Source organism: the organism of the source record quoted next, unplaced genomic scaffold, assembly GCF_019419815.1.
Source record: "Pyrus x bretschneideri cultivar Hongxiangsu unplaced genomic scaffold, Pyrus_bretschneideri_v1 Contig42, whole genome shotgun sequence".
Taxonomy (NCBI): Eukaryota; Viridiplantae; Streptophyta; class Magnoliopsida; order Rosales; family Rosaceae; genus Pyrus; species Pyrus x bretschneideri.
In genome coordinates, this window is record NW_025999746.1 from 1,380,469 (window position 1) to 1,402,382 (window position 21,914).

Consider the following 21,914-nt stretch of genomic DNA (forward strand, 5'->3'; position numbering starts at 1 on the left):
CCGGATATCGATTCGGCCCGACTCATCTCCGCAACCAGGTAAAACTCCTACCTGAATGGGGCTATGGTTGCGTCGTCACGGTCATGGTCGTCAACTAAACATCCCCCACCCCATCAACACAGACAACTCTGGCGGCAAGCTCGTTCTTCTCTCTACTCCGCCTCCTGCGGCAACTAGAACTTCAACATGCCGACCCTATCCACGCCTTTGACTGAAGAACATAAACTGAATTATGGGTTTGGAAATGGGATGAGAAACATAGAGAAATACTTTTGAAGGGTCAAACAAAGAAGAAACATACAAAAATGCTGGTTTGAGAGGTCAATTGGTTAAACGGAGAAGAAAACTTGGGTGTGGAGAAAAGGAAGAAGAATGTATGGAGAAATTCACATTATTGCCCTTTGAAAGGTTATCATGTGAATAGCTCGTGGAATGCTTAACGAAAAATTGGATAAGAATTTTGAAAACTAACGGCACGGTGGAAATTGATTAATTATGAGTGCTTATGGGAGAAATCGGCCACAAAAATTAAAGTTGATAAGACAATTGGCCAATCATTTAAAACAAAAAAATATATAAGGCAGAGGAACAGAAAATTTGACATTACCACGCCAGCAATCAAATTAAGATTTGACATTGCCATTAAAAATGTTCTTAACAGATACAATAGTTAAGCAAACATAATTAGTGTAGAATTACTTCACGTAAAATTAAAAAATAAATAAAATTAAAATGGTTATCAAATAGTTTTCACCGTTCAAACTTTGTAGTCTCCGCTCTGATTACCTTCGTTGACGTCAAGCATTTCACCGTTCAAACTTTAAACCCATTTTTTATTCTCAAAGAAAAATATGTTCATCTTTGATGCAAGCTCAACCATTGCTCAATGAGAAGCCGTAGAGCTTGTGCAACCATTCCTTCAATCAAGCTTATGCAAGACAATCACAGAGAACCTCCATATTCTTCTTCTTCTGGGTAAGCAAGTTCAATTGGTTTGGGAAAAGAGCTTAGTGTTGGAACTCTATAAGGTTTCATAATTCTTTATGGTTTGTATAGTTTAAATCCTGGTCTAATTCTGATAGGGAATAGTCGGAGGAATACTATATATAAAGCTTAAACCACTGCTCTTGCAATCACTGGCTTATTTTGTTCCACGACCTATTGATTGGAAGAGCTATTATTATTGCAAAAGAGGAGAAGGTTTTGAGCACAAAAGCTGCAATGGCTTCATCATCAGGATCGAATAATGCAGGTTTGTTTTAAAGATTTTGTTCTTGAGTGTGTTTAATTTAAGGCTTATAAGTTGTGATTCAATTGGATGAATTCATGTTCCTCGGATAAGAAGTTACAAACTTGTTCTTACAGGTTTGTCTCAGATTATGGAGAAGAATTTTGTTCTGTTGGTTGGGATTTTATTGTTGCAGATTGTAGTTCATTGCTCTGGTGCTGATTCGAAGGTAAATAATGAGAACTTATATTGTTGGAGTGAATTTAATTGTTTTGTGGTCTATATTTATTGGTTAGAGGTTTTGAATGTAGGTAGAATCCAGTGTGAAAACTGATTTGGACCGCAGAAGTTCGTTAACATCGGATAATTCAAATGGTTCCATTGATAACACTGTTGGGTCTAATTCGGTTTCGAATGCTAACGATGTTCAAAAAGTGAAGAAAGAAGGAGATCAGGTGGTTGGATCAAAGGAGGGTATTGGGGATAAGAGGAGCAATCCAAGTAAGGAAGTGGGTGTGAAAGAATCTGATAATGTGGCAAGGAGTGGTGGAGGGTCGAGCGAGGGATCCAAATTAGAGGGCGAGGACAAGAAACAGAAGCAGAGTGATGGGTTGGAATCAAGGGAAGTGCCTAAGGAGGTGGATAATGGTGCAAATACGGTCTCTGTGAACCCCACAAGGAAGGAGGGGACGCGGAGTGAGGAATGTGATACATCTAATATGTGTACTGATGAGGGCAACCAGTTGGTTGCGTGTATGAAAGTTCCCGGAAATGGTATGTTTTACATTTTGTATTCATGGCAGTTCTATGCATATTTCTTGTTTATACCATCCATCCTCGGTGTTTTCCTTATTTCTTGGACTAATGGATTGTTCTCATTCAGCTGAAGTATCAGTCTGGTTAAGAATTCTGTCATGCAATAAATATTCGGATATTAGAGTTTGTTCTTTATGTGTTTTCAGATCATTATTCATTTAGCATACTGAAATATAGTTTTTTAATTGTATTTTTTATAGTTAAGTTTGTTATGTTTTGCATTGATCATACTTGACTTATTGTGGGTCATCATTTTTCAGATTCTCACCATCTTTCACTTTTAATTAAGAACATGGCCAAAGGCCCTCTCTTGGTTGCCATTGTAGCTCCTGATTTTGTGCGACTGGACGAAACAAAAATTCAACTTGAAGTGAAAGAAAACAGAAAAGTAAGTGTAAAGAACACTAAAGAGTTGTTCGATCACAAAATATGTTTTTTTATTTTTATTTTTTTTTATGATTTCTTAATCGAAGCTAGTATATTTATACTGTGATGCAAATTCTTCATATCATCCTGTTTTACTTTAGACTATGATGTCTAATACTTATATAAATAAATTGTGCGATTGCTTTTGCAAAATGGCTGAAAGGGGATCCCTAGGGCTATAGAGAATCAGTTTCTTGTTTCCTCTAACAAAAATGCAGCCTAAAGTTAATATTCATCATCACATCACACCTGGTTGATAATGCTTCCCTGCTTGAAGGACTTGATGGAAGATTCAGCTTGTCCTTGTATTCTAATTGGCAAATGAGATTTTTTTTTTTACCGCCGGGACAGTTGGTTCCTTTGAAACATAGAGTGTCATAAGTTCTCAAATTTTCCAGATGCGTACAGCTACTATGAATTGGCTGAATCTTTACACCTATACCCCACGTGGGTAGTATGTCTATCCAAAAAGTACCTTGTAGTAACGAAATCCCATGCAATATTAGTACTGCGGATTCACCGAGTAAGCAATACTTCAATAAGAATCCCACTACACAATAGATTAGTTGATTCAAAAGCCTGTTTCTTATATTGATAGCAAGAGTCCTCGCCAAGTTGGCTTGAACACATGACTGGCATTATGTAAGTCGTTTTGTTTTTGCATTGAAAAAATCTAGGCGGTTTTCTATGGATGTTATAAGCGTAATGCTTGTCACCATGCTAAAAGTGGATTTTGATCTATATAATTTGGGTTCTGCAGGTTTTGGTTTCTGTTGGAAACGGAGGGGCTGGCAGTTCAATTGTCCTAAAAGCTGGAAATGGTCGATGCAACCTTGATTTGAAGGACCTAATCACAAACAGTTCCAGGAAGGAGCCTGAGAATTCTTCAAACTTTGCCTACACAAACTTCCCAAAACAAAAACCTACGATTGCAATTCTGTTCTTTGCTTCAGCAATGATATTGGCATCGGCTTGGATGTGCATCAGCTTTAGAAATAGGCGCGTCTCTGGCAGTGGGTTGAAATATCAGAAACTAGATAAGGACCTGCCAATTTCCAATGTAAAAAACCGGGTGTTGCATGTTAACGATGGATGGGATAATAACTGGGACGACAATTGGGATGATGAGGAGGCACCCCACACACTCTCGATGCCGATTACTCCTATTCTCTCTGGCAAGGGCCTCGCCTCACGACGGTTGAACAAGGAAGCGTGGAAAGATTAGTCAGTTAGGTTGAGAAAGAGACTGTAGATGCATGTTCCTATTTTTGTTGATTTGTTTGTTATTGACAGACAATTATCTGATTTTTCATTTTCCAAGCAGGTGTAAAAACAGGAAAAAGGTTTTTCCCACTTATTTACAGGAGGTTATGTGCTGACTTGTACGCCAAAAGCTTTTTGGGTGTTTTTGGTGAAGTTTTGCTTTCTAGGGCAGATGTGGGTTGCCTGTTGGCTAGGGTACGTCTCTCTTGTACTCAAGTTTGAATTTCCTTTTCCTTAAATTAAAGTAGTTTTGAATATCACTTTGGCTTGTCTCTGACCTCACTCACACAAACCTCATTTTTCTGTTAATTCGGTCTAACTCCTACCATCTCGATCATGTGACACTCCTATCGAAGATTTACTCATGGATTTACTCCTATCAAATCATTGTTATATTTTTTTTTTTAATTTTTTCTCTTTTTGGTAATTAACCTTGTTATGAACTGCTCATCTTGTATTGGACTTGATTAAGATCTTGAATGGGACTGTTGGGCTAATCTATGACCTCTTGTTCAACCTCAGAGTTTGTTGGGTTGGGCTAGGAAATTCCCTTATGTAATCTCAATAGGCAGCCCAATAAGGTGAAGAAATAAATATGTGGACTATACAAAAGAAATACTTGTAATAAGATGCCAAATTTCTTCTTCACATTGCAGTTTGTGTTGTAGGGTATGCTAGATGGAACTTGTTTGCTTCTCCTTTATTTTCCTTCATACTTATGTATTAAGAACACTATTTTTCTTTCACTTTCCAATAAAATGTAGATAATTTTTTTCTTCTTTTTACAAACGATGTCAAAATAAATTAAGGCCCCGTTTGGTATTGGTATTCTTTTCACTAGAAATTGCTTCACTATAAAGTTAAGCAATGAAAAGTATGTTAAAACTAAATATTTTGCTCATTTTAAAAGCAATAACCTCGAGACACTAAATCTGAAAAACAACTTGGAGGTTCGTTTACATGACCACCACTAGCCTTACAACACTACTAACATGACCACCACCATCATTGCCACTAATGCCGCCGCCACCATCACCACAATCGCCACCACTGTTACCTTTACACCTCAACCATTACACCATACTACTGACACCACCATCATACCGCTACCATTGTTGCTACTGTTACCACCACTACTACCGCCACCACTATGTCAACACCACCCACACTCGCAGTACTATATCCATTTTTGTCATTATTAATAATCATATCACTTACCTTAAAATTCACCAAACGTTTTTACACTACTTTTCATACTTACAACACTTTTAAAAGTACAGTTTATCTAAAACTCAACTGCTTTATTTTACAACTGATTATTCTTAAAGCACATTAGAAGAGGTTTTTAAAAGACATAACAATCCCAAACTGGCCTTAAGTCATTAAGATTGACTCAAAAAGTGCCTTAAGTTATTAAGATTGACTCAAATAGTGCCAATGGTTGGAAAATGAGTTAGGATGAGACTAGCTCAACAAATCAGTTTCTTTCTATTGTAAAAAGAAAAAGAAGACTAGTATTGACATAAATGCACATCTAAAAGAAATAGGAGCATGCATCTTACTTAACCACCATGTCTACCTTCTATACCTCCTTATTATTTTTGTTCTTTAATCATCTTCAATTCATTCAATTTGAGGGTTAAAATTTAAAAGGATTATGTGAAAAGTAAAAATAATGTATGAATAGCAACACCCTAGGTAAAACGAGTCAATACAATTGAAATATCATATTCTTTTTGTCGTTTTCAAAGGAACTGAATTAGAGATTTTTTTTTTTTTTTTTTTTTTTTTGTCCCACATAAACTATATTGTCTATATCAAATTTTGACAAAAATAAAATTTGAACTCGAGAATAATAAAACAGTCACATTACCATGACGAACCAATAATAAACTATATCACATTTTTTATGCAACGATGTCAACCCAAATATTCCTTGTGAATTAGTTGACACCTTGTGATTGTTGGGACAAAAGTAATTGATGGAGATTTGATCAAAACTATATTCATTACATGTGAAAATCCCGTGCCCTCTTTTGTCCTTCAATCATAAATGAAATTTTTTAATTTAGTTAAAAAATAACCTAAGAAAATGTGGTCCATTAGTAAGGGTGTGGACTGCGGCTTCTCAATAAACAAAGAAAATGTGGGAGGTCCCATCAAGGGTCCAAGCTGGAGAGTTTGCTTGATGGAGTCACGGGCATGGTGAAATTCCCCATAGTCTCTTCGGACTCGACAGGGGTGAATAAATGTTACTTGCCACCAGTTGTCCCCATTTTGAGAAAGGAAAAAAAATAAACACTCAGTTATACATTTATAAAAAAAAATAAACATAATTGTCATAAACTTTGTATTTAAGTGTGATTGTGTAAATCCTAGATTATATTTGATACTAGTTATTCTTCCCTATTAGGACTTGTATTCCTTGGAGGAAAATGATTCTCCATTCCCTTATTACTATAAATAAAGGCACTGCATAGGTGAATAACATATCCTTTACACAACCCTACGAACACATCTCTCTCTATATTTTCTTTGTGCCGTTCCCTCTCCCTATCAGTTAAATATAGATCACAACATGTTATCAGCACACTCCTACCGCTGCATTGAGGAATCTAACATGGAAGTTTTGTGCATCAAACCAGTTCATCAATATCATCACGCAATCAGGTTTTTCCCAAACAACAACTTTTATCTTGATATTTTTGCAGCCCTGATAGCACGAACATTCACCATAATGCATGACCCAACTTTACGTTTTTCAAATTTTAGATTCTACATAAATTGTGTATGCGTTATATCCATAATTGTTGAATTATGTGAATTGATATTGCCATGAATTGCATCAAATATCTGCTCATGCATTAAAATATATGTTGAATATGCATTGAATTAATCTGGAAATCAGAAGAAGAAAAATATATATATATATATATATTATTAGGGTTTCGTGAAACCGTAACATAGTCGGCTTCATGCTGCGCCGCCGTGCAAGCTGCTAGCACCAAACCAATAACCTATGTCGGCTTTGCGAGCCTAGCCCAACCATGAGTCACAAGGCTGCAAGCCCAGAGAACCAAATGGTGCGTTTAGGCACCATCGTCCCTAACCTAAACCCTTGGTTTGAAGCCAAGGTCTTCCCCGTCGAGTTTTTCGACGAAACCACGATCGGCAATCGTGTGATTAGGACGAAGCTCATCATTTTCACCAACGATCTTTGAAATTCCAAAAGAATTTCGCAAGGTTTTTGTGGGATTCACTCGAATCCTTTAGGTTTTCATACCCATGAAGTTGAGGCTTTACCTCTGTTGCTAAAATCTTGGTTCTCTGATGAACCAAGGATTACCTCGACCACGGAAAACCGCTTGAAGCGGTGCTGTTGACTATCTTCAGTGGATCTCCACACCCACTGCCACTAGGGTGGCCTGAAAATCCAACACTAGCCCTAACGGACCTCGGTTTCCTTTGGTCCATATCGCATAACACCCTTCTATTGGGTTATTTGTGCTTATAGCCTTGACCCATATCACCAACCCGAGAATTAGTTGAGCACTTCTGGGCTCCTGCCTTCTCATATGCACTGCGTCATATATGATCACAGCCTACTAAGGTTATGACGTTCCCATGTGCTGCGACACACTAGATCACGTTACCCAGAGCACCTGCGCTGCGAAGCAGTGGATCTATGCCCTATACGGGCCTTCTTGGATCTAGCCCAGAAAATTGGGCCTGCTTCTTCAATCCCTTCTCTAGTCTTGGGCCTACAGTCAAGCCGAGCCCAACTCGGCCCAATTTTTGGGCCTGGGCCACACAGTCTCTGTTTTCTCAGCACATACGTGGGCTTTGGTCCATGTTTTTGGGCCCCCGATGTGACATCCCACATCGCCCAGGGGACTGATCCTTAAATGTATATTCCCATCCTACCTAGCACGAGGCCTTTTGGGAGCTCACTGGCTTCGAGTTCCGTAGGAACTCCGAAGTTAAGCGAGAAGAGGGCTAGAGCACTCCCAGGATGGGTGACCCTCTGGGAAGTTGCTCGTGAGTTCCCAAAAACAAAACCGTGAGGGAATGGTAAGCCCAAAGCGGACAATATCGTGCTACGGTGGTAGAGGGAAGTTGCTCGTGAGTTCCCAAAAACAAAACCGTGAGGGAATGGTAAGCCCAAAGTGGACAATATCGTGCTACGGTAGTGGAAGCGGGCCCGAGAAGTGATCCGCCCCGGGCCCGGATGTGACAATTTGGTATCAGAGCCTTACCCTGGCCGCGTGTGTGCCGACGAGGACGTCGGGCCCCTAAGGGGGGTGGATTGTGACATCCCACATCGCCCAGGGGGCTGATCCTTAAATTTATATTCCCATCCTACCTAGCACGAGGCATTTTGGGAGCTCACTGGCTTCGAGTTCCGTAGGAACTCCGAAGTTAAGTGAGAAGAGGGCTAGAGCACTCCCAGGATGGGTGACCCTCTGGGAAGTTGCTCGTGAGTTCCCAAAAACAAAACCGTGAGGGAATGGTAAGCCCAAAGCGGACAATATCGTGCTACGATAGTGGAAGCGGGCCCGGGAAGTGATCCGCCCCGGGCCCGGATGTGACACCCGAGCTTAATTGTTTATTTTTTTTTTATCCAATTTAGGTTTTATAATTTTTCACCCACACTTTAATTTTGGGTCCAAAGTCCAAATAATTAATTCAATTATAATTCTAGACCTAAAGATCTATTTACATATTTTCTTGTTGCATATTTGTGTGTGTGTGTATATATATATATTTGTGTTTGTCTGCAGGAACATATGAACCCCTGAAGTTCATATTTTTTCGAAACCTGAAGTTTCTAAGAAACATGCCTTATTTGAAAACCTGAAGCTTTTCCTTAAAAACATCACCCATGAAAACCCAAAAATTTTTTTTCATGAAAATTTAAACCAATACATATCTATTAGAACCTGAATGTTATACTCCTATGTGAATGGATTGATTTTTCTCCATTGCACTAGCCACATCTTGTCCATTTATTTTATGATAGAAACATGTCAAATTTGAACAAACTCGACTTCACCATTTTAGAGATCCCTGGAAGGAACTACCTTAAGTGGGTCTATGATGTGAAGTTCCACCTCACAACAAAGAATTTGTGTCCCGCCATTGAAAAAGAGACGGACAACCCAGTTGGCGAAGCTGAGAAAGCCACTGCCATGATCTTCTTCTGAAGATACATTCATGATGCATTGCAAACCGAGTACCTTGCTAAGAAAGATCCACAAGCACTTTGGGTCATTTTGGCTGATCATTTTGATCACCAAAAGAACATCTTCTTACCTGAAGCAAGACATGACTGGCAACATTTGCGCTTCCAAGACTTTAAGTTTATGAACGAATATAATTCTGAAGTTTGTCGAATCCGATCACTTCTCAAGTTCTGTAATGAGACCTTGACCGCAGAGGATCTCTTGGAGAATACCTATTCGACCTTCTCTGCTACTAATATTGTCATGTAGCAACAATATAAGGCTCAGAAATTCACTAAGTTTTCAGATTTGATCTCTATTTTACTTCTCGCTAAAAAGCAGAATTCGCTGTTGATGAAAAATCATCAATCTAAACCAATTGGGGCGACTGTTGTGCCTGAATCACATTATAGCACAAACCAACGCCCAAAAAAGCCAACATAGGCATGGTAAGGGCGGCCAGAAGTCGCCCCGTCAAGGTCAACATAGCTAAGGCCTATCTAAGGGAGGCAATCGAGCCTATAAGCGCCCTAAACTCACTCTCAAGGCCCCAAACTTTAATAATAAGGGCAAAGCACTTGAAACCATGGATGCAAACATGTGCTATCATTGTGGTTCAAAGGACCATTGGTCCCGTGTTTTCCGTGCTCCCCAGAAGGTTGTAGCTGAATATCATTCCCGTCGTTTGAATCAGACTTTATGCAAGTGGATGAACCAGAAAGTACCTAGATGGAGGTTTCCAACTTTTAGGAGGCTATTACATCTATAGAAGACTAGACTCTTAGACACAAACTATTTTCTAGTTGAAATTTAGAATAATGGGGCCGAATTCCACACAGTGGTTGAACCCTCCTTGTTTTTTGGTTTAAGCTTGAACAACTTTTCTTTATGTTTGGATTATTTGTTGGTGATTTGTTTTTTGGATATTAATTTTTTTAATTACCATCATTGAATGCTTAAATTATTTTGAATGGATATTTGTTTTTAGAACTTTTATGCATTTGACCGATTCAAATTAATTTTTATTTCTAGGTATGACTAGTGGAAAAGTTAGTTGTCTGGCATATAGTGCAACCACGCACACTGTTTTGCATGAACTCATCTATTTCACTAACTTCATACCTAAGAATGCACCTCTGACAACCCTCTCAGACCTATCCAACCTGATCGAAGGATATGGTAAGGCATGTATAATGTTGTCTAATGATATAATCTTAACCATTGATGAGACACTTTATTCTTCACATTCCGGAAGAATGTTATTGAGTTTTAAGAACATTAGAGATAATAATTACCATGATGAAACCTATGTAGAAAACAGAGCTGAATTTTTGTGCATAACTTCCTACGAATATGGCCAGAAGCGTATTCTAAAGAATATGAAGCGTATCCCAAGTGGTCTGTATACTTCAACCATACGCCCTATAGAAAGCCACTATATGGCCGGCCCTACCTCTAAGACCACACACGAAATTACACTTTGGCATGATCATTTGGGACACCCTAGACGAACAGTGATGCGTCGTATCCTTAAATCATCACACAGACATCCACTAACCAGAAGTTTAGGTTCGATTCAAGGAATCGCATGTTAAACCTGCTCCATGGGAAAGCTTATTATTAAGCCTTCTTATGATAAGATTCGTTCGAATCCTCCTATTTTTCTATGAAGGATTCAGGGGGACATTTGTAGATCGATTCACCCTACATGCGGACCATTTAGATATTTTATGGTTTTGGTTAACACTTCTACACATTGGTCATATGTGTGCTTGTTGTCCACAAAGAACGTTGATTCTCCAAACTATTGGCTTAGGTTATCAAGCTTAGGTTCACCACCCTAATTATCCGATTAAATCTATTCGATTGAATAATGCTGGAGAATTCACATCTAAAACTTTTGATGACTATTGCATGTCAATTGAGGTTGAAGTTGAACATCCAGTACCCTATGGTCATACCCAGAACAGCCTTGTAGAGACATTCATTAAGCGCTTACAAATGATTGCTCGATTGTTAGTCATACGTACCAATCTACCAATCGCTGCTTGGGAACATGCAATATTGCACGCAACCATGTTGGTTCACCTAAGGCCTGTTGCGACCAAACCATATAACACCCTTAATTGGTTACCAAATATAAACCCAACATATCGCATCTGCGCGTTTCTTGTTGTGTGGTCTATGTGCCGATTTCGCTGCCCTTACGTACGAAAATTGAGCCTCAACGAAGATTGTGAATTTATGTCAAATGTGAATCTATATCGGATATGATTCTCCTTCGATCATTCATTAGTTAGAACCTTTGACAGGTGATCTGTTTACATCTCGTTTCGCAGATTGTGACTTATATGAGACTATTCCTTAAGAACAATGCAAATTATCGTGCATGACTCCCACTTTGTCTCATTTAGATCCCCGCAATGCTCAGTCTGAAACTGAAGTGCATTGCATAATAGATCTCCAAAGCGTAGTTCAAAGCATGCCAGATGCTTTCACGGCATGAGTGACAAGATCACATATTTCAGTTGCAAATGTGCCTGCAAAGATGAATGTACCAAATGTATAATGAACTTCCCTTTTGAAAGCCCGGGACGCCACTTTGGCTGATCTATGTACATTAGTGGCTAGCCAATCTTCTACCTCTACACAAAAGCATGGCAGACCATTTGGTTCAAAGGATTCACACCCCCGGAAAAGGAAACCCACGACACAGGCTCATCTTAAGCCTACCGTGAATCCGACTATCGCCTGCTCATTCGAAAGCGTAATGAGAAGAACAAAATTGTGCGTTACAAAGCTCATTTTGTTGCGCAAGGCTTTTCACAACACCCCGAGATTGACTATGACAAAACTTATTCACCTGTTATGGATGTGATTACTTTTCGTTACCTTATCAGTTTGGTAGTTTCCGAAAAACTGAGTATGCAGCTGATAGAGGTAGTAATTGCGTATCTATATGGGGATCTTGATACACAAATCTATATGAAAGTTCCTGAATGACTTACATTGACTGGAACAAATATTTCCCAACCTCGAAACACACTCTCAATTCGGCTGAGGCATTCACTTTACGGTTTGAAGCAATTTGGAAGAATGTGGTATAACCGTCTGAGTGAGTATTTGACTAGTCAGGGATATGTGAACAACGAACTATGCCCTTGTGTGTTCATTAAGAAGTCACCTTCCGGTTTTGCGATTGTTGTAGATGAAAGATCTAGGAAAGACTCAATATTTTCTCGGTCTCAAAATAAAGCATCATTCGGATGGAATCTTAATACATCAATCAAACTACACTTATAAGGGCGTGTTGCGCCGCTTTAACGAGGATAAAGCGAAGCCTTCGAGTACTACTATGGTCGTTTGATCGCTAGATCGCTAGATGCAAAACGAGATCCATTCTGTCTGAAGGAGGATGATGAAGGGATTTTAGAGCTTGAAGTTCCTTATCTAAGTGTGATAGGCGCTTTATTGTACTTAACTCAATGCACTAAACCCAACATCTCATTCGTTGTTAATCTTTTGGCAAGATACAGTAACGTACCAACACGCAAACACTGGAATGGTGTTAAAGACATATTCTATTACCTTAAGGGTACTACGGATCAGGGCTTGTTCTATCCCTACAGATCCTCGAGTGATGTCGCACCCTCTTTATCTCAAGTCAATTCTCGCCTTGTTGGTTATGCATACGTACGATACTTATTTGATCCGCACAAGGCTCATTTTCAAACGAGTTATGTCTTTACCGTTGGAGGCACCACAATCTCTTGGAGGTCAACTAAACAAACCTTAGTGTGCACTTTGTCTAACCATGCTGAAATTCTCGCCTTACATAAAGCAACTTGGGAATGCTTTTGGTTAAGAGCAGTTGTGGGCTACATTCAAAGCTCTCACAATCTTTATCCTGTCGTTGATGTCCCGATGACGATCTATGAAGACAACGCAGTATGCATCGAACAGCTCAAGAAAGGTTACATCAAAGGAGATAACACAAAGCACATTGCGCCGAAGTTCTTCTTCTCACATCAGAAGATTGAAGTCATGCAAATCTGTTCACAAGACAATATGGCCGACCTCTTCACCAAATCACCACTAAAGGCGACGTTTCAGAAACTTGTTCAAGGAATAAGTATGCGTAAACTTTCTAAGTTGTAACATTGCTAGTTCTCTTTGGAATTATATCAAACTTAAGAGGAGTATCCTAAAGTATACTTGTTTGATCTTAATGTACTATTTTTCCTACGATTAGGAGCATTTTTCTCATTGGATTTTTGCTACCTAATGAGGTTTTGACGAGGTACTCACCTTGGGTTAATCATATCCCTGATGACGTCCCGTAGATGTTTCATTTGACTTTGCATTTCTCACGTCTGTCAGTTAAATATAGGCTGCAACAAAAATTACATTTATTTTTTGTTATACAAGACAAAGTGCATAGTCCCTTGATTCACGCTCCCCCTCATCTCTTCTATTCCTTTCCATTGTCGTATTTCACAACCTCTACTTCTACTACCATGTCGTATCTACACCAGCGGTTAAGAGTATGTGAGCCCTAGCGTCTTCGTCGACACGTGTCGCGTTTCTATTTGACCATCATGCGAAGCACGTGCATTCGCTTTGCTCTTTGCTAGGTCGCGGGGTTGTCCCTAGGGAGACAGCACATGGGGGGCCCACGGGTGATTGTCATCGAGCACGAGCACGAGCCCTCACGTGACCAAGATAGTGGGTTCCTAAGGACACGTTGCCCTTGTATTCTCGTCTTTACGTTGTCGTACTTAGTGTAGGGTTTTAGAAGGGGGTGAGTAAGTATTTTACCTCACAGTCAGATTCCGCGGCCGACCGATTTGCGTTTTGACCGCGCAGTATTCACAGCTCCTTTTTCATGCCCTAGGTTATCTACCATAGAAAGGTTAAAAGCCTAAAAGTTAAAAAAATTGTCTAATTTATCCAGAAATTCATATCTAATTAATAGCTGGGCTATAATTTAAGAAGCTTATTAGGCTATTATTTGGTCAAAAGGGTATTAGGTTGGCCAAATGTAATCATCCTCTTAACCATTTTTTTGGGGTCAACTCCTTAATTTTTATAATTGATTTAAATTCAACGGCAATTTGAAACAATCTAACTTAATTTAATCAATTAACTAATAAATTTGAAGTGTAAACTTATTCATAATAAATTATTGAGGTGTTCAGTTAGAGATGGTATATGAGTGTGGTCTGATACTATTCATTTAAAAATAATTTTTTGCAAGACTATAATTCTGAATTGTGCTATGTTTCACTTTTTCGGTTGGAGATGACCTTATAATATTGCATGCTTTCTAATTTATTTTGTGGATTTTTTCTTTTTCTTTCCCCTTCTTCAATAATAATGATTTTGTTTCTTGTTTTATAAAAGAAAAGGCTAAATTTCAACGAAAATCCTCGAGCAAAGTCTCTTTTAAAAGGATCAAAATGATGAGCGAGGGATTACCTTTGAAGCACAATGCAATCCAAATGTGAGATGAATCAAACTGGTCATCGAATTCACTAATGTCATCAATAATGAATTTGCTCATGTAGACTTATAAAGGGAACATTTTTAATGTTCAAAATTGTAGTTTTCCACTTTCGTAATTCCCAAATGAATGCAGTAAAAAAGCAATTTACTTTGAATCACCCTCAGTCATTACCAACTTAAAAGTTAAAAACCACTTCTTTAATTAAGCACATAGTAAACAACGAACTACCTGTTTCTAAATGATAAATTTGATTATCTGTTGGCTATCTCATATCGGTGAGGGAAAGAAAAAGGAAAGAGTTTAAATATGATAATTACCTCATTCTAACTAACGCTGAGATCTTTTGTGATAAAATTTCATGCATGGCAAATTGGGTCAATGATAATTACTAAGTTGAGAACAATATCAGTGTTGTTGAAGTAGAGTCCTTGACCCATTGACCTGAAAAATTCAACAATTATCATGATTACTGATCTTTCTTAATATTATTTTGGATCCTATTGTTTTTTTTTATATATTTTCTTAATAGTATGAGTGCACTCGTTCACACAAAAATATCTAATTAATATTTGTAATTGATTTTTCCTTGATGTTCTATGTCAATGGACACAAACCGAACTACAATCAGATTGAACGATAAATAAGAAGACGATGTTTTAGTGGCATTAAAAGATGGTAAGAGATCCCTCCGAATCACTCCCACCAAAGCCACACAATCAATTAATTCGGACCCTTGAAATTTAATTTAACTGTTAAAATTATTATAACTTTTAAAGAGTCTCATGTTTGTAGCCGTTAAATCAAATTTCAAGGATCCACATTAATTAATTATGTGGTTTTGGTGAGAAAGATCCAAGGGATCTCTTCCCTTAAAAGATAGAGTGGATACAATTAGATTGGACACTAATCTAAAATATCATAAAAGATTTTGGTTCACATAAAATACCTTTTTTATTTTTGTGCGCATGCAAAGAGGCTGGGTAGGATCACAATTTTTTTATTTTTATTTTTATTTTTTTATAGTTTTTGTGACATTGTTTTTTACTTTGCGCCGTACGCAAAATAGTATTCTAACAATTGGGTCCAATTCAACTAAAAAACATAAATATAAATTAACCCGAAATCAAAAGAGGGTTGTTTTTAATTAGGGTGTCGATTTCTAACTGTCAAATCGAATAAATTGAAGAGGTATTAAATAAGAGGAATTAACAAAAAGTACGTTATAGATAAAAAATAGTATGTGAATAGCACCACCATTCGATTATACTTTGCTCTACCAATTAAAATAGAATTCTTTTTAATTTTCAATCAGATATTTGGCAGACAGTTGGAGAAGAAAACACTTACTTATTACATGCAAAGACGTATAAAGGCAAGTTGCAGATACAAGTCACAAAAAAATATGGGGGATATTGGGGCCATGAAATCCATTGCAGTTTAGTGGGGACGTAGGGCGTTCGGATTCGGATGTCGGCTTTTCATGTTCACTTTCCAATTTAGAATTCAACTCGCCCTTTTGAATTATTTTTCATTCCAAAATCATGTACCTAAAACCCTACAATTATTTCAACAAAAAACAAGAAAACAAATAGGAAATTGTGCTTTATACTAACAAAGTGGAACCTCCATTAGGTAAAACTTGAATCCCAACGACCTTATAGGACTTTATTTTACTAATAAGATGGCCTTATGTATATTTAGAGCTATAGAGTGGTATGTGCACTATTTTGGTTTTATTTTTTAATTGATATGATGAAGCGAAATTGAATTTGAGATATATTTCAACATTAATTAGGAAGAGAAATACTGTTTTGAGTAATACATTCTTCTACAAGAGTGCAATGCTCGTGTTACCGTCACAATAACTTGTGCAATCCTAATTGTTGTTCATGCTTCCTTCCCTTTTAAACTCTGCCTAACTTCTATTAATTAGCTTGGCCAGCTTATGTTTATATAACTATATTAAGTAGTGGAGATGAAGCCTTATCGCATTAGTGGAAGCAATCGCATATATGCACTCCGGTGCGGGTTCGATCTCCACCAATTCTCCTCCTCCTTAACAACTGACTCATTTCACCTGATACCGCTCTACTAAAAATATGTTAAGTGATTTATTATAATGTGTTGAGGGATATATATATATATATATTTTTTTTTTATTACAAATGATATTCTACGCTAATCTTTACTAAGAGGGAGGGACAAACAAAATATAATTAAACCCAAGATGTAGTGAGTTGAAGAAGAAAACACTAACTATCAGTTTAATCCACAGCTTGCATGCATGTTAAGGAATATTATTACGATTAGACACAATGAGTCAAAAAAGAGAGATTATTATGACTGGAAAGAGGTCAACCTCATCATCATATATTCGTATATAATGTTTACATTATCTAGCAGACATGCATGTGAGAATAAGATCGAGTATGAATGATTGAAATCACATTAGAGTATACTAGGAAAACTAAATTTGTAGATAAAATTTACAAACTAAATTATGTATTATTAATAGGAAATAAACACGTTTATCAAAACTAAATAATAATCTAATCGTAAACTTTCATATAATTTAGTTTACAAAATTTGACTACAATTTAATTTTTCTGGCATTACCCTTTTTTTCTTATTTTTGTGGGGTTGAAAACATATAAAATAGTTATTCAAAGTTTTATCAAAAGGTCATGCCGTAACAACTATTAGGTTTATTCTGAAAAATGGGGTCAAGCCGTACGTACGTACGTTGAGACTTTTGTTTTTTTTAATAGATCCACGATACTTCGTGACTTAAGACTTGAAAACGCATTTTATAATTTTACCCGATAACAATTTTAAGTAACTAGCACAAGATGGTGGTGATAAATAAAAAAAACCATTTTACCCCCGACCCCTACTTAATTAGTGTCAATGACTCTTATTAGGGTTTGACATGACAATAGCGACATCTTAGATATTAAGTTAGTAAACTAATTAAGAAATGTGGTGTGGTAACAAATGATTCTAGTATTGTTGACCAGTATTGTTTTAATGATCATTTGGTCCAATAGTAAGGTACGTCTCTTATTTAGAACGATTTTTAAGAGATGGACAAGAAGCAAACTTTATTTACAGATTAATGTGAATAAATACTTTGTCATCATAAGAGATTTAGAAACTTTAATAATACGTATGGGATGAGATTTGAAGGGAGCAATTCACTAAATATTAATTACAAAATACTTCACGACACAAAGGTAGAGTACATCAATCAATAGAATTTGAAAAGCAAGCAAATAATCAATCACATTAGTTAGATAAAGCAGGCAGGCATGCATTATGCCAAGAGAGCCAGTGATATTACAAAGAAACAAAAGTGGTAGTGGAGGCCTCATTGGCCCCAAATAAATGTTTTCAAGACATTATTTGAAATACAAATTATGTAAAAGTCCTATCAGACTCATCTGTCAGGTATGTGGGGGTAGAGGGCTAACCCTAGCTCCGTGATTAGCTCGCTGCTCGCAAATAAGTTTCCCTCACTATGGCAGACATGAATACGCCTTGATTTGCGCTTGGTGCACGTACTGTCATACAGCTATCATACAATAATACATGCCCTTTATGTTAAAGGATCCTTATTTTTTGAAAAAAAATAGGGATTAGGTGTGAGATCCATTCCACATCGAATTTCAACGATCCGATCCAAACTGTCTATTTTGTAAGTCTCGATTCATAGATTATCCTTGCAAAAATTGAATTCAATCTGAAACAATTTGCCTATTTAATTATCAATATCAAATTTCGTTGTTTCTTATACAACAAAGTATTCGTTCATTTCTTTGAATCCAATTAGATGTCCTAAATATTTCTGATTTAGCTAATATTTTGCAATGATGATCTATGAGGTACAACTTGAAAAATAAACGATTTGAATCGTTAAAATTCGATGTGGTGTAGACCTCACAACTAATCCCTATTTTTATAAAAAAAAATTAAAATCCCTTTCCTTAAATGTTTCCTACAATAATAATATTAACTGAAAATTTGATATTACCCCTTGAAACTATATTCTCCTCTACTAAAACCCATCCCCTTTTGTTTTTAAGAATAAAGCCCATTGACTAGCCTCCAACTAAACAAATTCTTTAATTAAGTTTGACTTTTCAGATTGTGTATTTTCAAATGCCTAAACTACCCCTATTAATACTTGGATGGGATTTTTGGATCAGTTACTTGTTATATCCATTTAATTAATTTTATATATTTTACAAAATAATTCATGCCATTCATTGTATATTCAATGTATTAACTTTCAAATTGTTATAACGTGCCAATTGAAAAATAATAATGCTAATTTCATAATTTTGTGCATTAAATATATAAGTTAATTTACCTACCAACACAACAATAAACCTAAAACAGCTTCGGCTAATACTCCAATCCCTAATACACAAAACAAAAGCTATATGTTCCACGCAATTTTTACCTACAAAATAGTCTACTTTACCTATTCCATCAAACCAAAATTTAAAGGGCTAATTTACGTACATCATTTATGTGCATTAGATTAAAAGTTTATTTAATTGCCTACAAGCACAAACCCACAACATTCGAACATTATCTAATATCATTATTTTTTTTTTTGGAATAGGTAAATTAATTTAAATGTAGGTAAATTAGTATAATATTTGTATGTAGGTAATTACATGAAAATAGTTTTGAAAAAGTAAAGAAAACAATTAAAAACCAAAAAAAGAATTCAATTAAAAACAATTAAATAAATTGGAAAAGTAAAGAAAACAAAAGAAAATAGTTTTGAAAATAAATTTGAGCACTAGAGTTCTGTCGTCACCTTAATAATCTTACGTAGTTCTTCCAATTACTTATGACTTACACATGCGTATTTGAAGGTTAGGTTTTCCTAATATATATCCTACTTGGAACCAACATAAAACGTATATCTAACATGCAACCCATCAGTGGCATCCAGATCGAATGTGAACATGCAAGACTCATTAAGTTTTGTGAAAACCTTTTGAAAAACCATATAACCCCTAAGATATGTCGTCCATCTTAAGAAGTTACACATATTAACCACAAGAAGCCTTAGTCAATTCCAGGGACAACCCTCCGCTAAAATTGCATCAAATTACTTTTCTAAATATTCTAATGGTGGTCAATCATCAAGGCCATTAAATAGTTTAAATCGATGATTAATAATTCAAAACTTGCATGCATAATATCATAAGCAAATTGAAAAGAAACTACATATTCTTGCTAAGGCTTGTGGCCTCGCCCTAGCAAAAGGAATCAGTTACTAACAATCATAAAATAAAATGTTATTAAGAACTTGTATAGAAAACACTTGTAGGTAAAAAGTCTGAAATTCTCCAAAATAATGTGTTCTTCTCTTCTCCCCCCAAAACCCTAATGGCTAATAAACCTTATTATACTACTACAGAATAAAATCCTTACTAGAAAAGGTCTTCTAAAAACTATGAAACATAATAAAATAAGATAACTAGGAAATAAAAGGTTTCCTATTTAAATTGAAATTCGGACTGTAGAGAAAATTCATCTTTTGACCAACCAAATCAACTCTGATTTGGTCCTAAAAGGTCTTTTTTAAAGCTTGAGACGTCCTTAACAAATCCTCAGAAGGAATTTTTCTCAAAATATGTCATCTTAACCTTCAAAATACCTAAAATGTAAAAAAAGTCAATCTGGGAAAGTTGCGTGTTGGACCTTTATTTCATTGCCATGGTCAAACGGCTTGGTAGAAAAATCTAGAATTTTGATACAATCATCTTGAAAGGCTCACAAACATCCTACAATTGGAATCACTCCAAAATTCATACGTTTGATAACTTTTTGCTTAAGAGGAAGTCGAATGTCCTACATTGAAAATACTGAAAATTTAACTTTCCCCCTCCAAACTCATTTTTTCTAGCCTCTAGCCCATCATAAAATATTTATTCGAATAAAACCCAATGATTAGGATCCAACTAAGCAACTTACCAAATTAAGTTTGTATGTCCGTTCTTATATTTTTTGGATCCCTAATATACCCCTTCTAAGCTAGTATGGAAAGTTCTTGTAATTTTGTTTTAATTGATCACGTGCATTGAATTTGGCAAGGCCTTGTAGCCATGAAATATGGGTCTAGATAGAGGAATTAATTTGGAATTTTTTTTTTAATTTCTACAATAAATTTCAATTTGAATATACCTAATTTAGTGTTTATTTTCAACAATATCTATTGTTTAATTTTATGAAATAATTTACCTACTGTATAAGTACATGAAAAAAATTTACCTACTATGAAAATTAATTTTTTGAAAACAATATCTATTATTGTTTGATTTTATGAAAATAATTTACCTACTGTATAATTACTTGAAAATTAATGTGCCTACTTTTTAAATTTGTAACAAAATTAATTTACCTACTTCTTTTTATGGTATTAGTATACATAAATGTAGAATATATGTCTGTATATATTTGATCTAATTAGATTTTGGATTGGAGGAGTTCACACAATATAAAAAAATATACTAAACAAATTAAATGTCTAGCAAAAAGAAATGTATAAGAGATTTGGTGGCATGATTTTGTAAATAAACACAAATTCATGGACATCTTTTATCTAACATGACATCATCTTTAAAATTTGGGTTTTATTTAGAAGTTATAATATATATGAGTTTTTGTCTAAAGTTTAAGAGTTGCAAGGGTTTAAATCTAAAGAACCCAAAAAAAAAAACAGACGATAAAGCAGCAAAAACAGCGTTGTAGACATGCAAATTTTGGTGAAAATAAATGTTTAATAACGTATTAAATTTTGACATACAAGGCTTATGTGGCATGTACCATGCATGTGTCTCACAAATTGTACACATGACATGTGACTCATCAAAACCGAACGAGTCATCAAGAAGACATGTGTCAACGCTTGACGGAAAGGATTTGTTTGGTTTAGATAAATTATTTAATTTAAATTTAAATCAAATGAAAATGTCAATTTAAGAAGATTGATTTATTTGATTTTTATTGGATTAAATCAAATATTAATTGATAGAGCAATCATGAACCAAGTCACAAATCAAGTCTTGGTTTTTTCAAAGGAAAATCTTGTGGAAAGACTATAAATAAGGGGGTGTAATATCCACACACCCTATTTTACTTCTCACACACCTTTTTAATTTTCGGTCGTCGGATTGAATGAATTGAAGAAGATCAACGAACAGAAATTATCAAGGGGTGTGTGAAAAGTAAAATGGGGTGAGTGGATAGCACATCCCTAAATAAGAGGCTCCAAGACAAAGAAAGGGTCTAGAAAATCCTTCTCACCTAGACACTGAAGCTCTGAAGCTATCAAACCCTCAGATTTTTTAACACTTAGAAGATTCAGAAAACTCTTTGCATTCTTCATCATCCTTGAGTATAATCATCAAGCACAACTATACGTGCCGATTCT

General features: G+C 36.0%; 1 protein-coding gene across 1 annotated transcript; it reads left to right on the plus strand.

The window, feature by feature from the left end:
- The first annotated feature begins 782 nt into the window (after positions 1–782).
- Positions 783–3,993, plus strand: LOC125469399. The gene is made up of 6 exons (XM_048566713.1): positions 783–975; positions 1,083–1,252; positions 1,366–1,457; positions 1,540–2,002; positions 2,305–2,432; positions 3,231–3,993. Exons 2-6 carry the CDS (start codon positions 1,222–1,224, stop codon positions 3,693–3,695), a joined length of 1,179 nt encoding a protein of 392 aa, XP_048422670.1. The 5' UTR covers positions 783–975; positions 1,083–1,221; the 3' UTR covers positions 3,696–3,993.
- Positions 3,994–21,914: the final 17,921 nt, after the last annotated feature.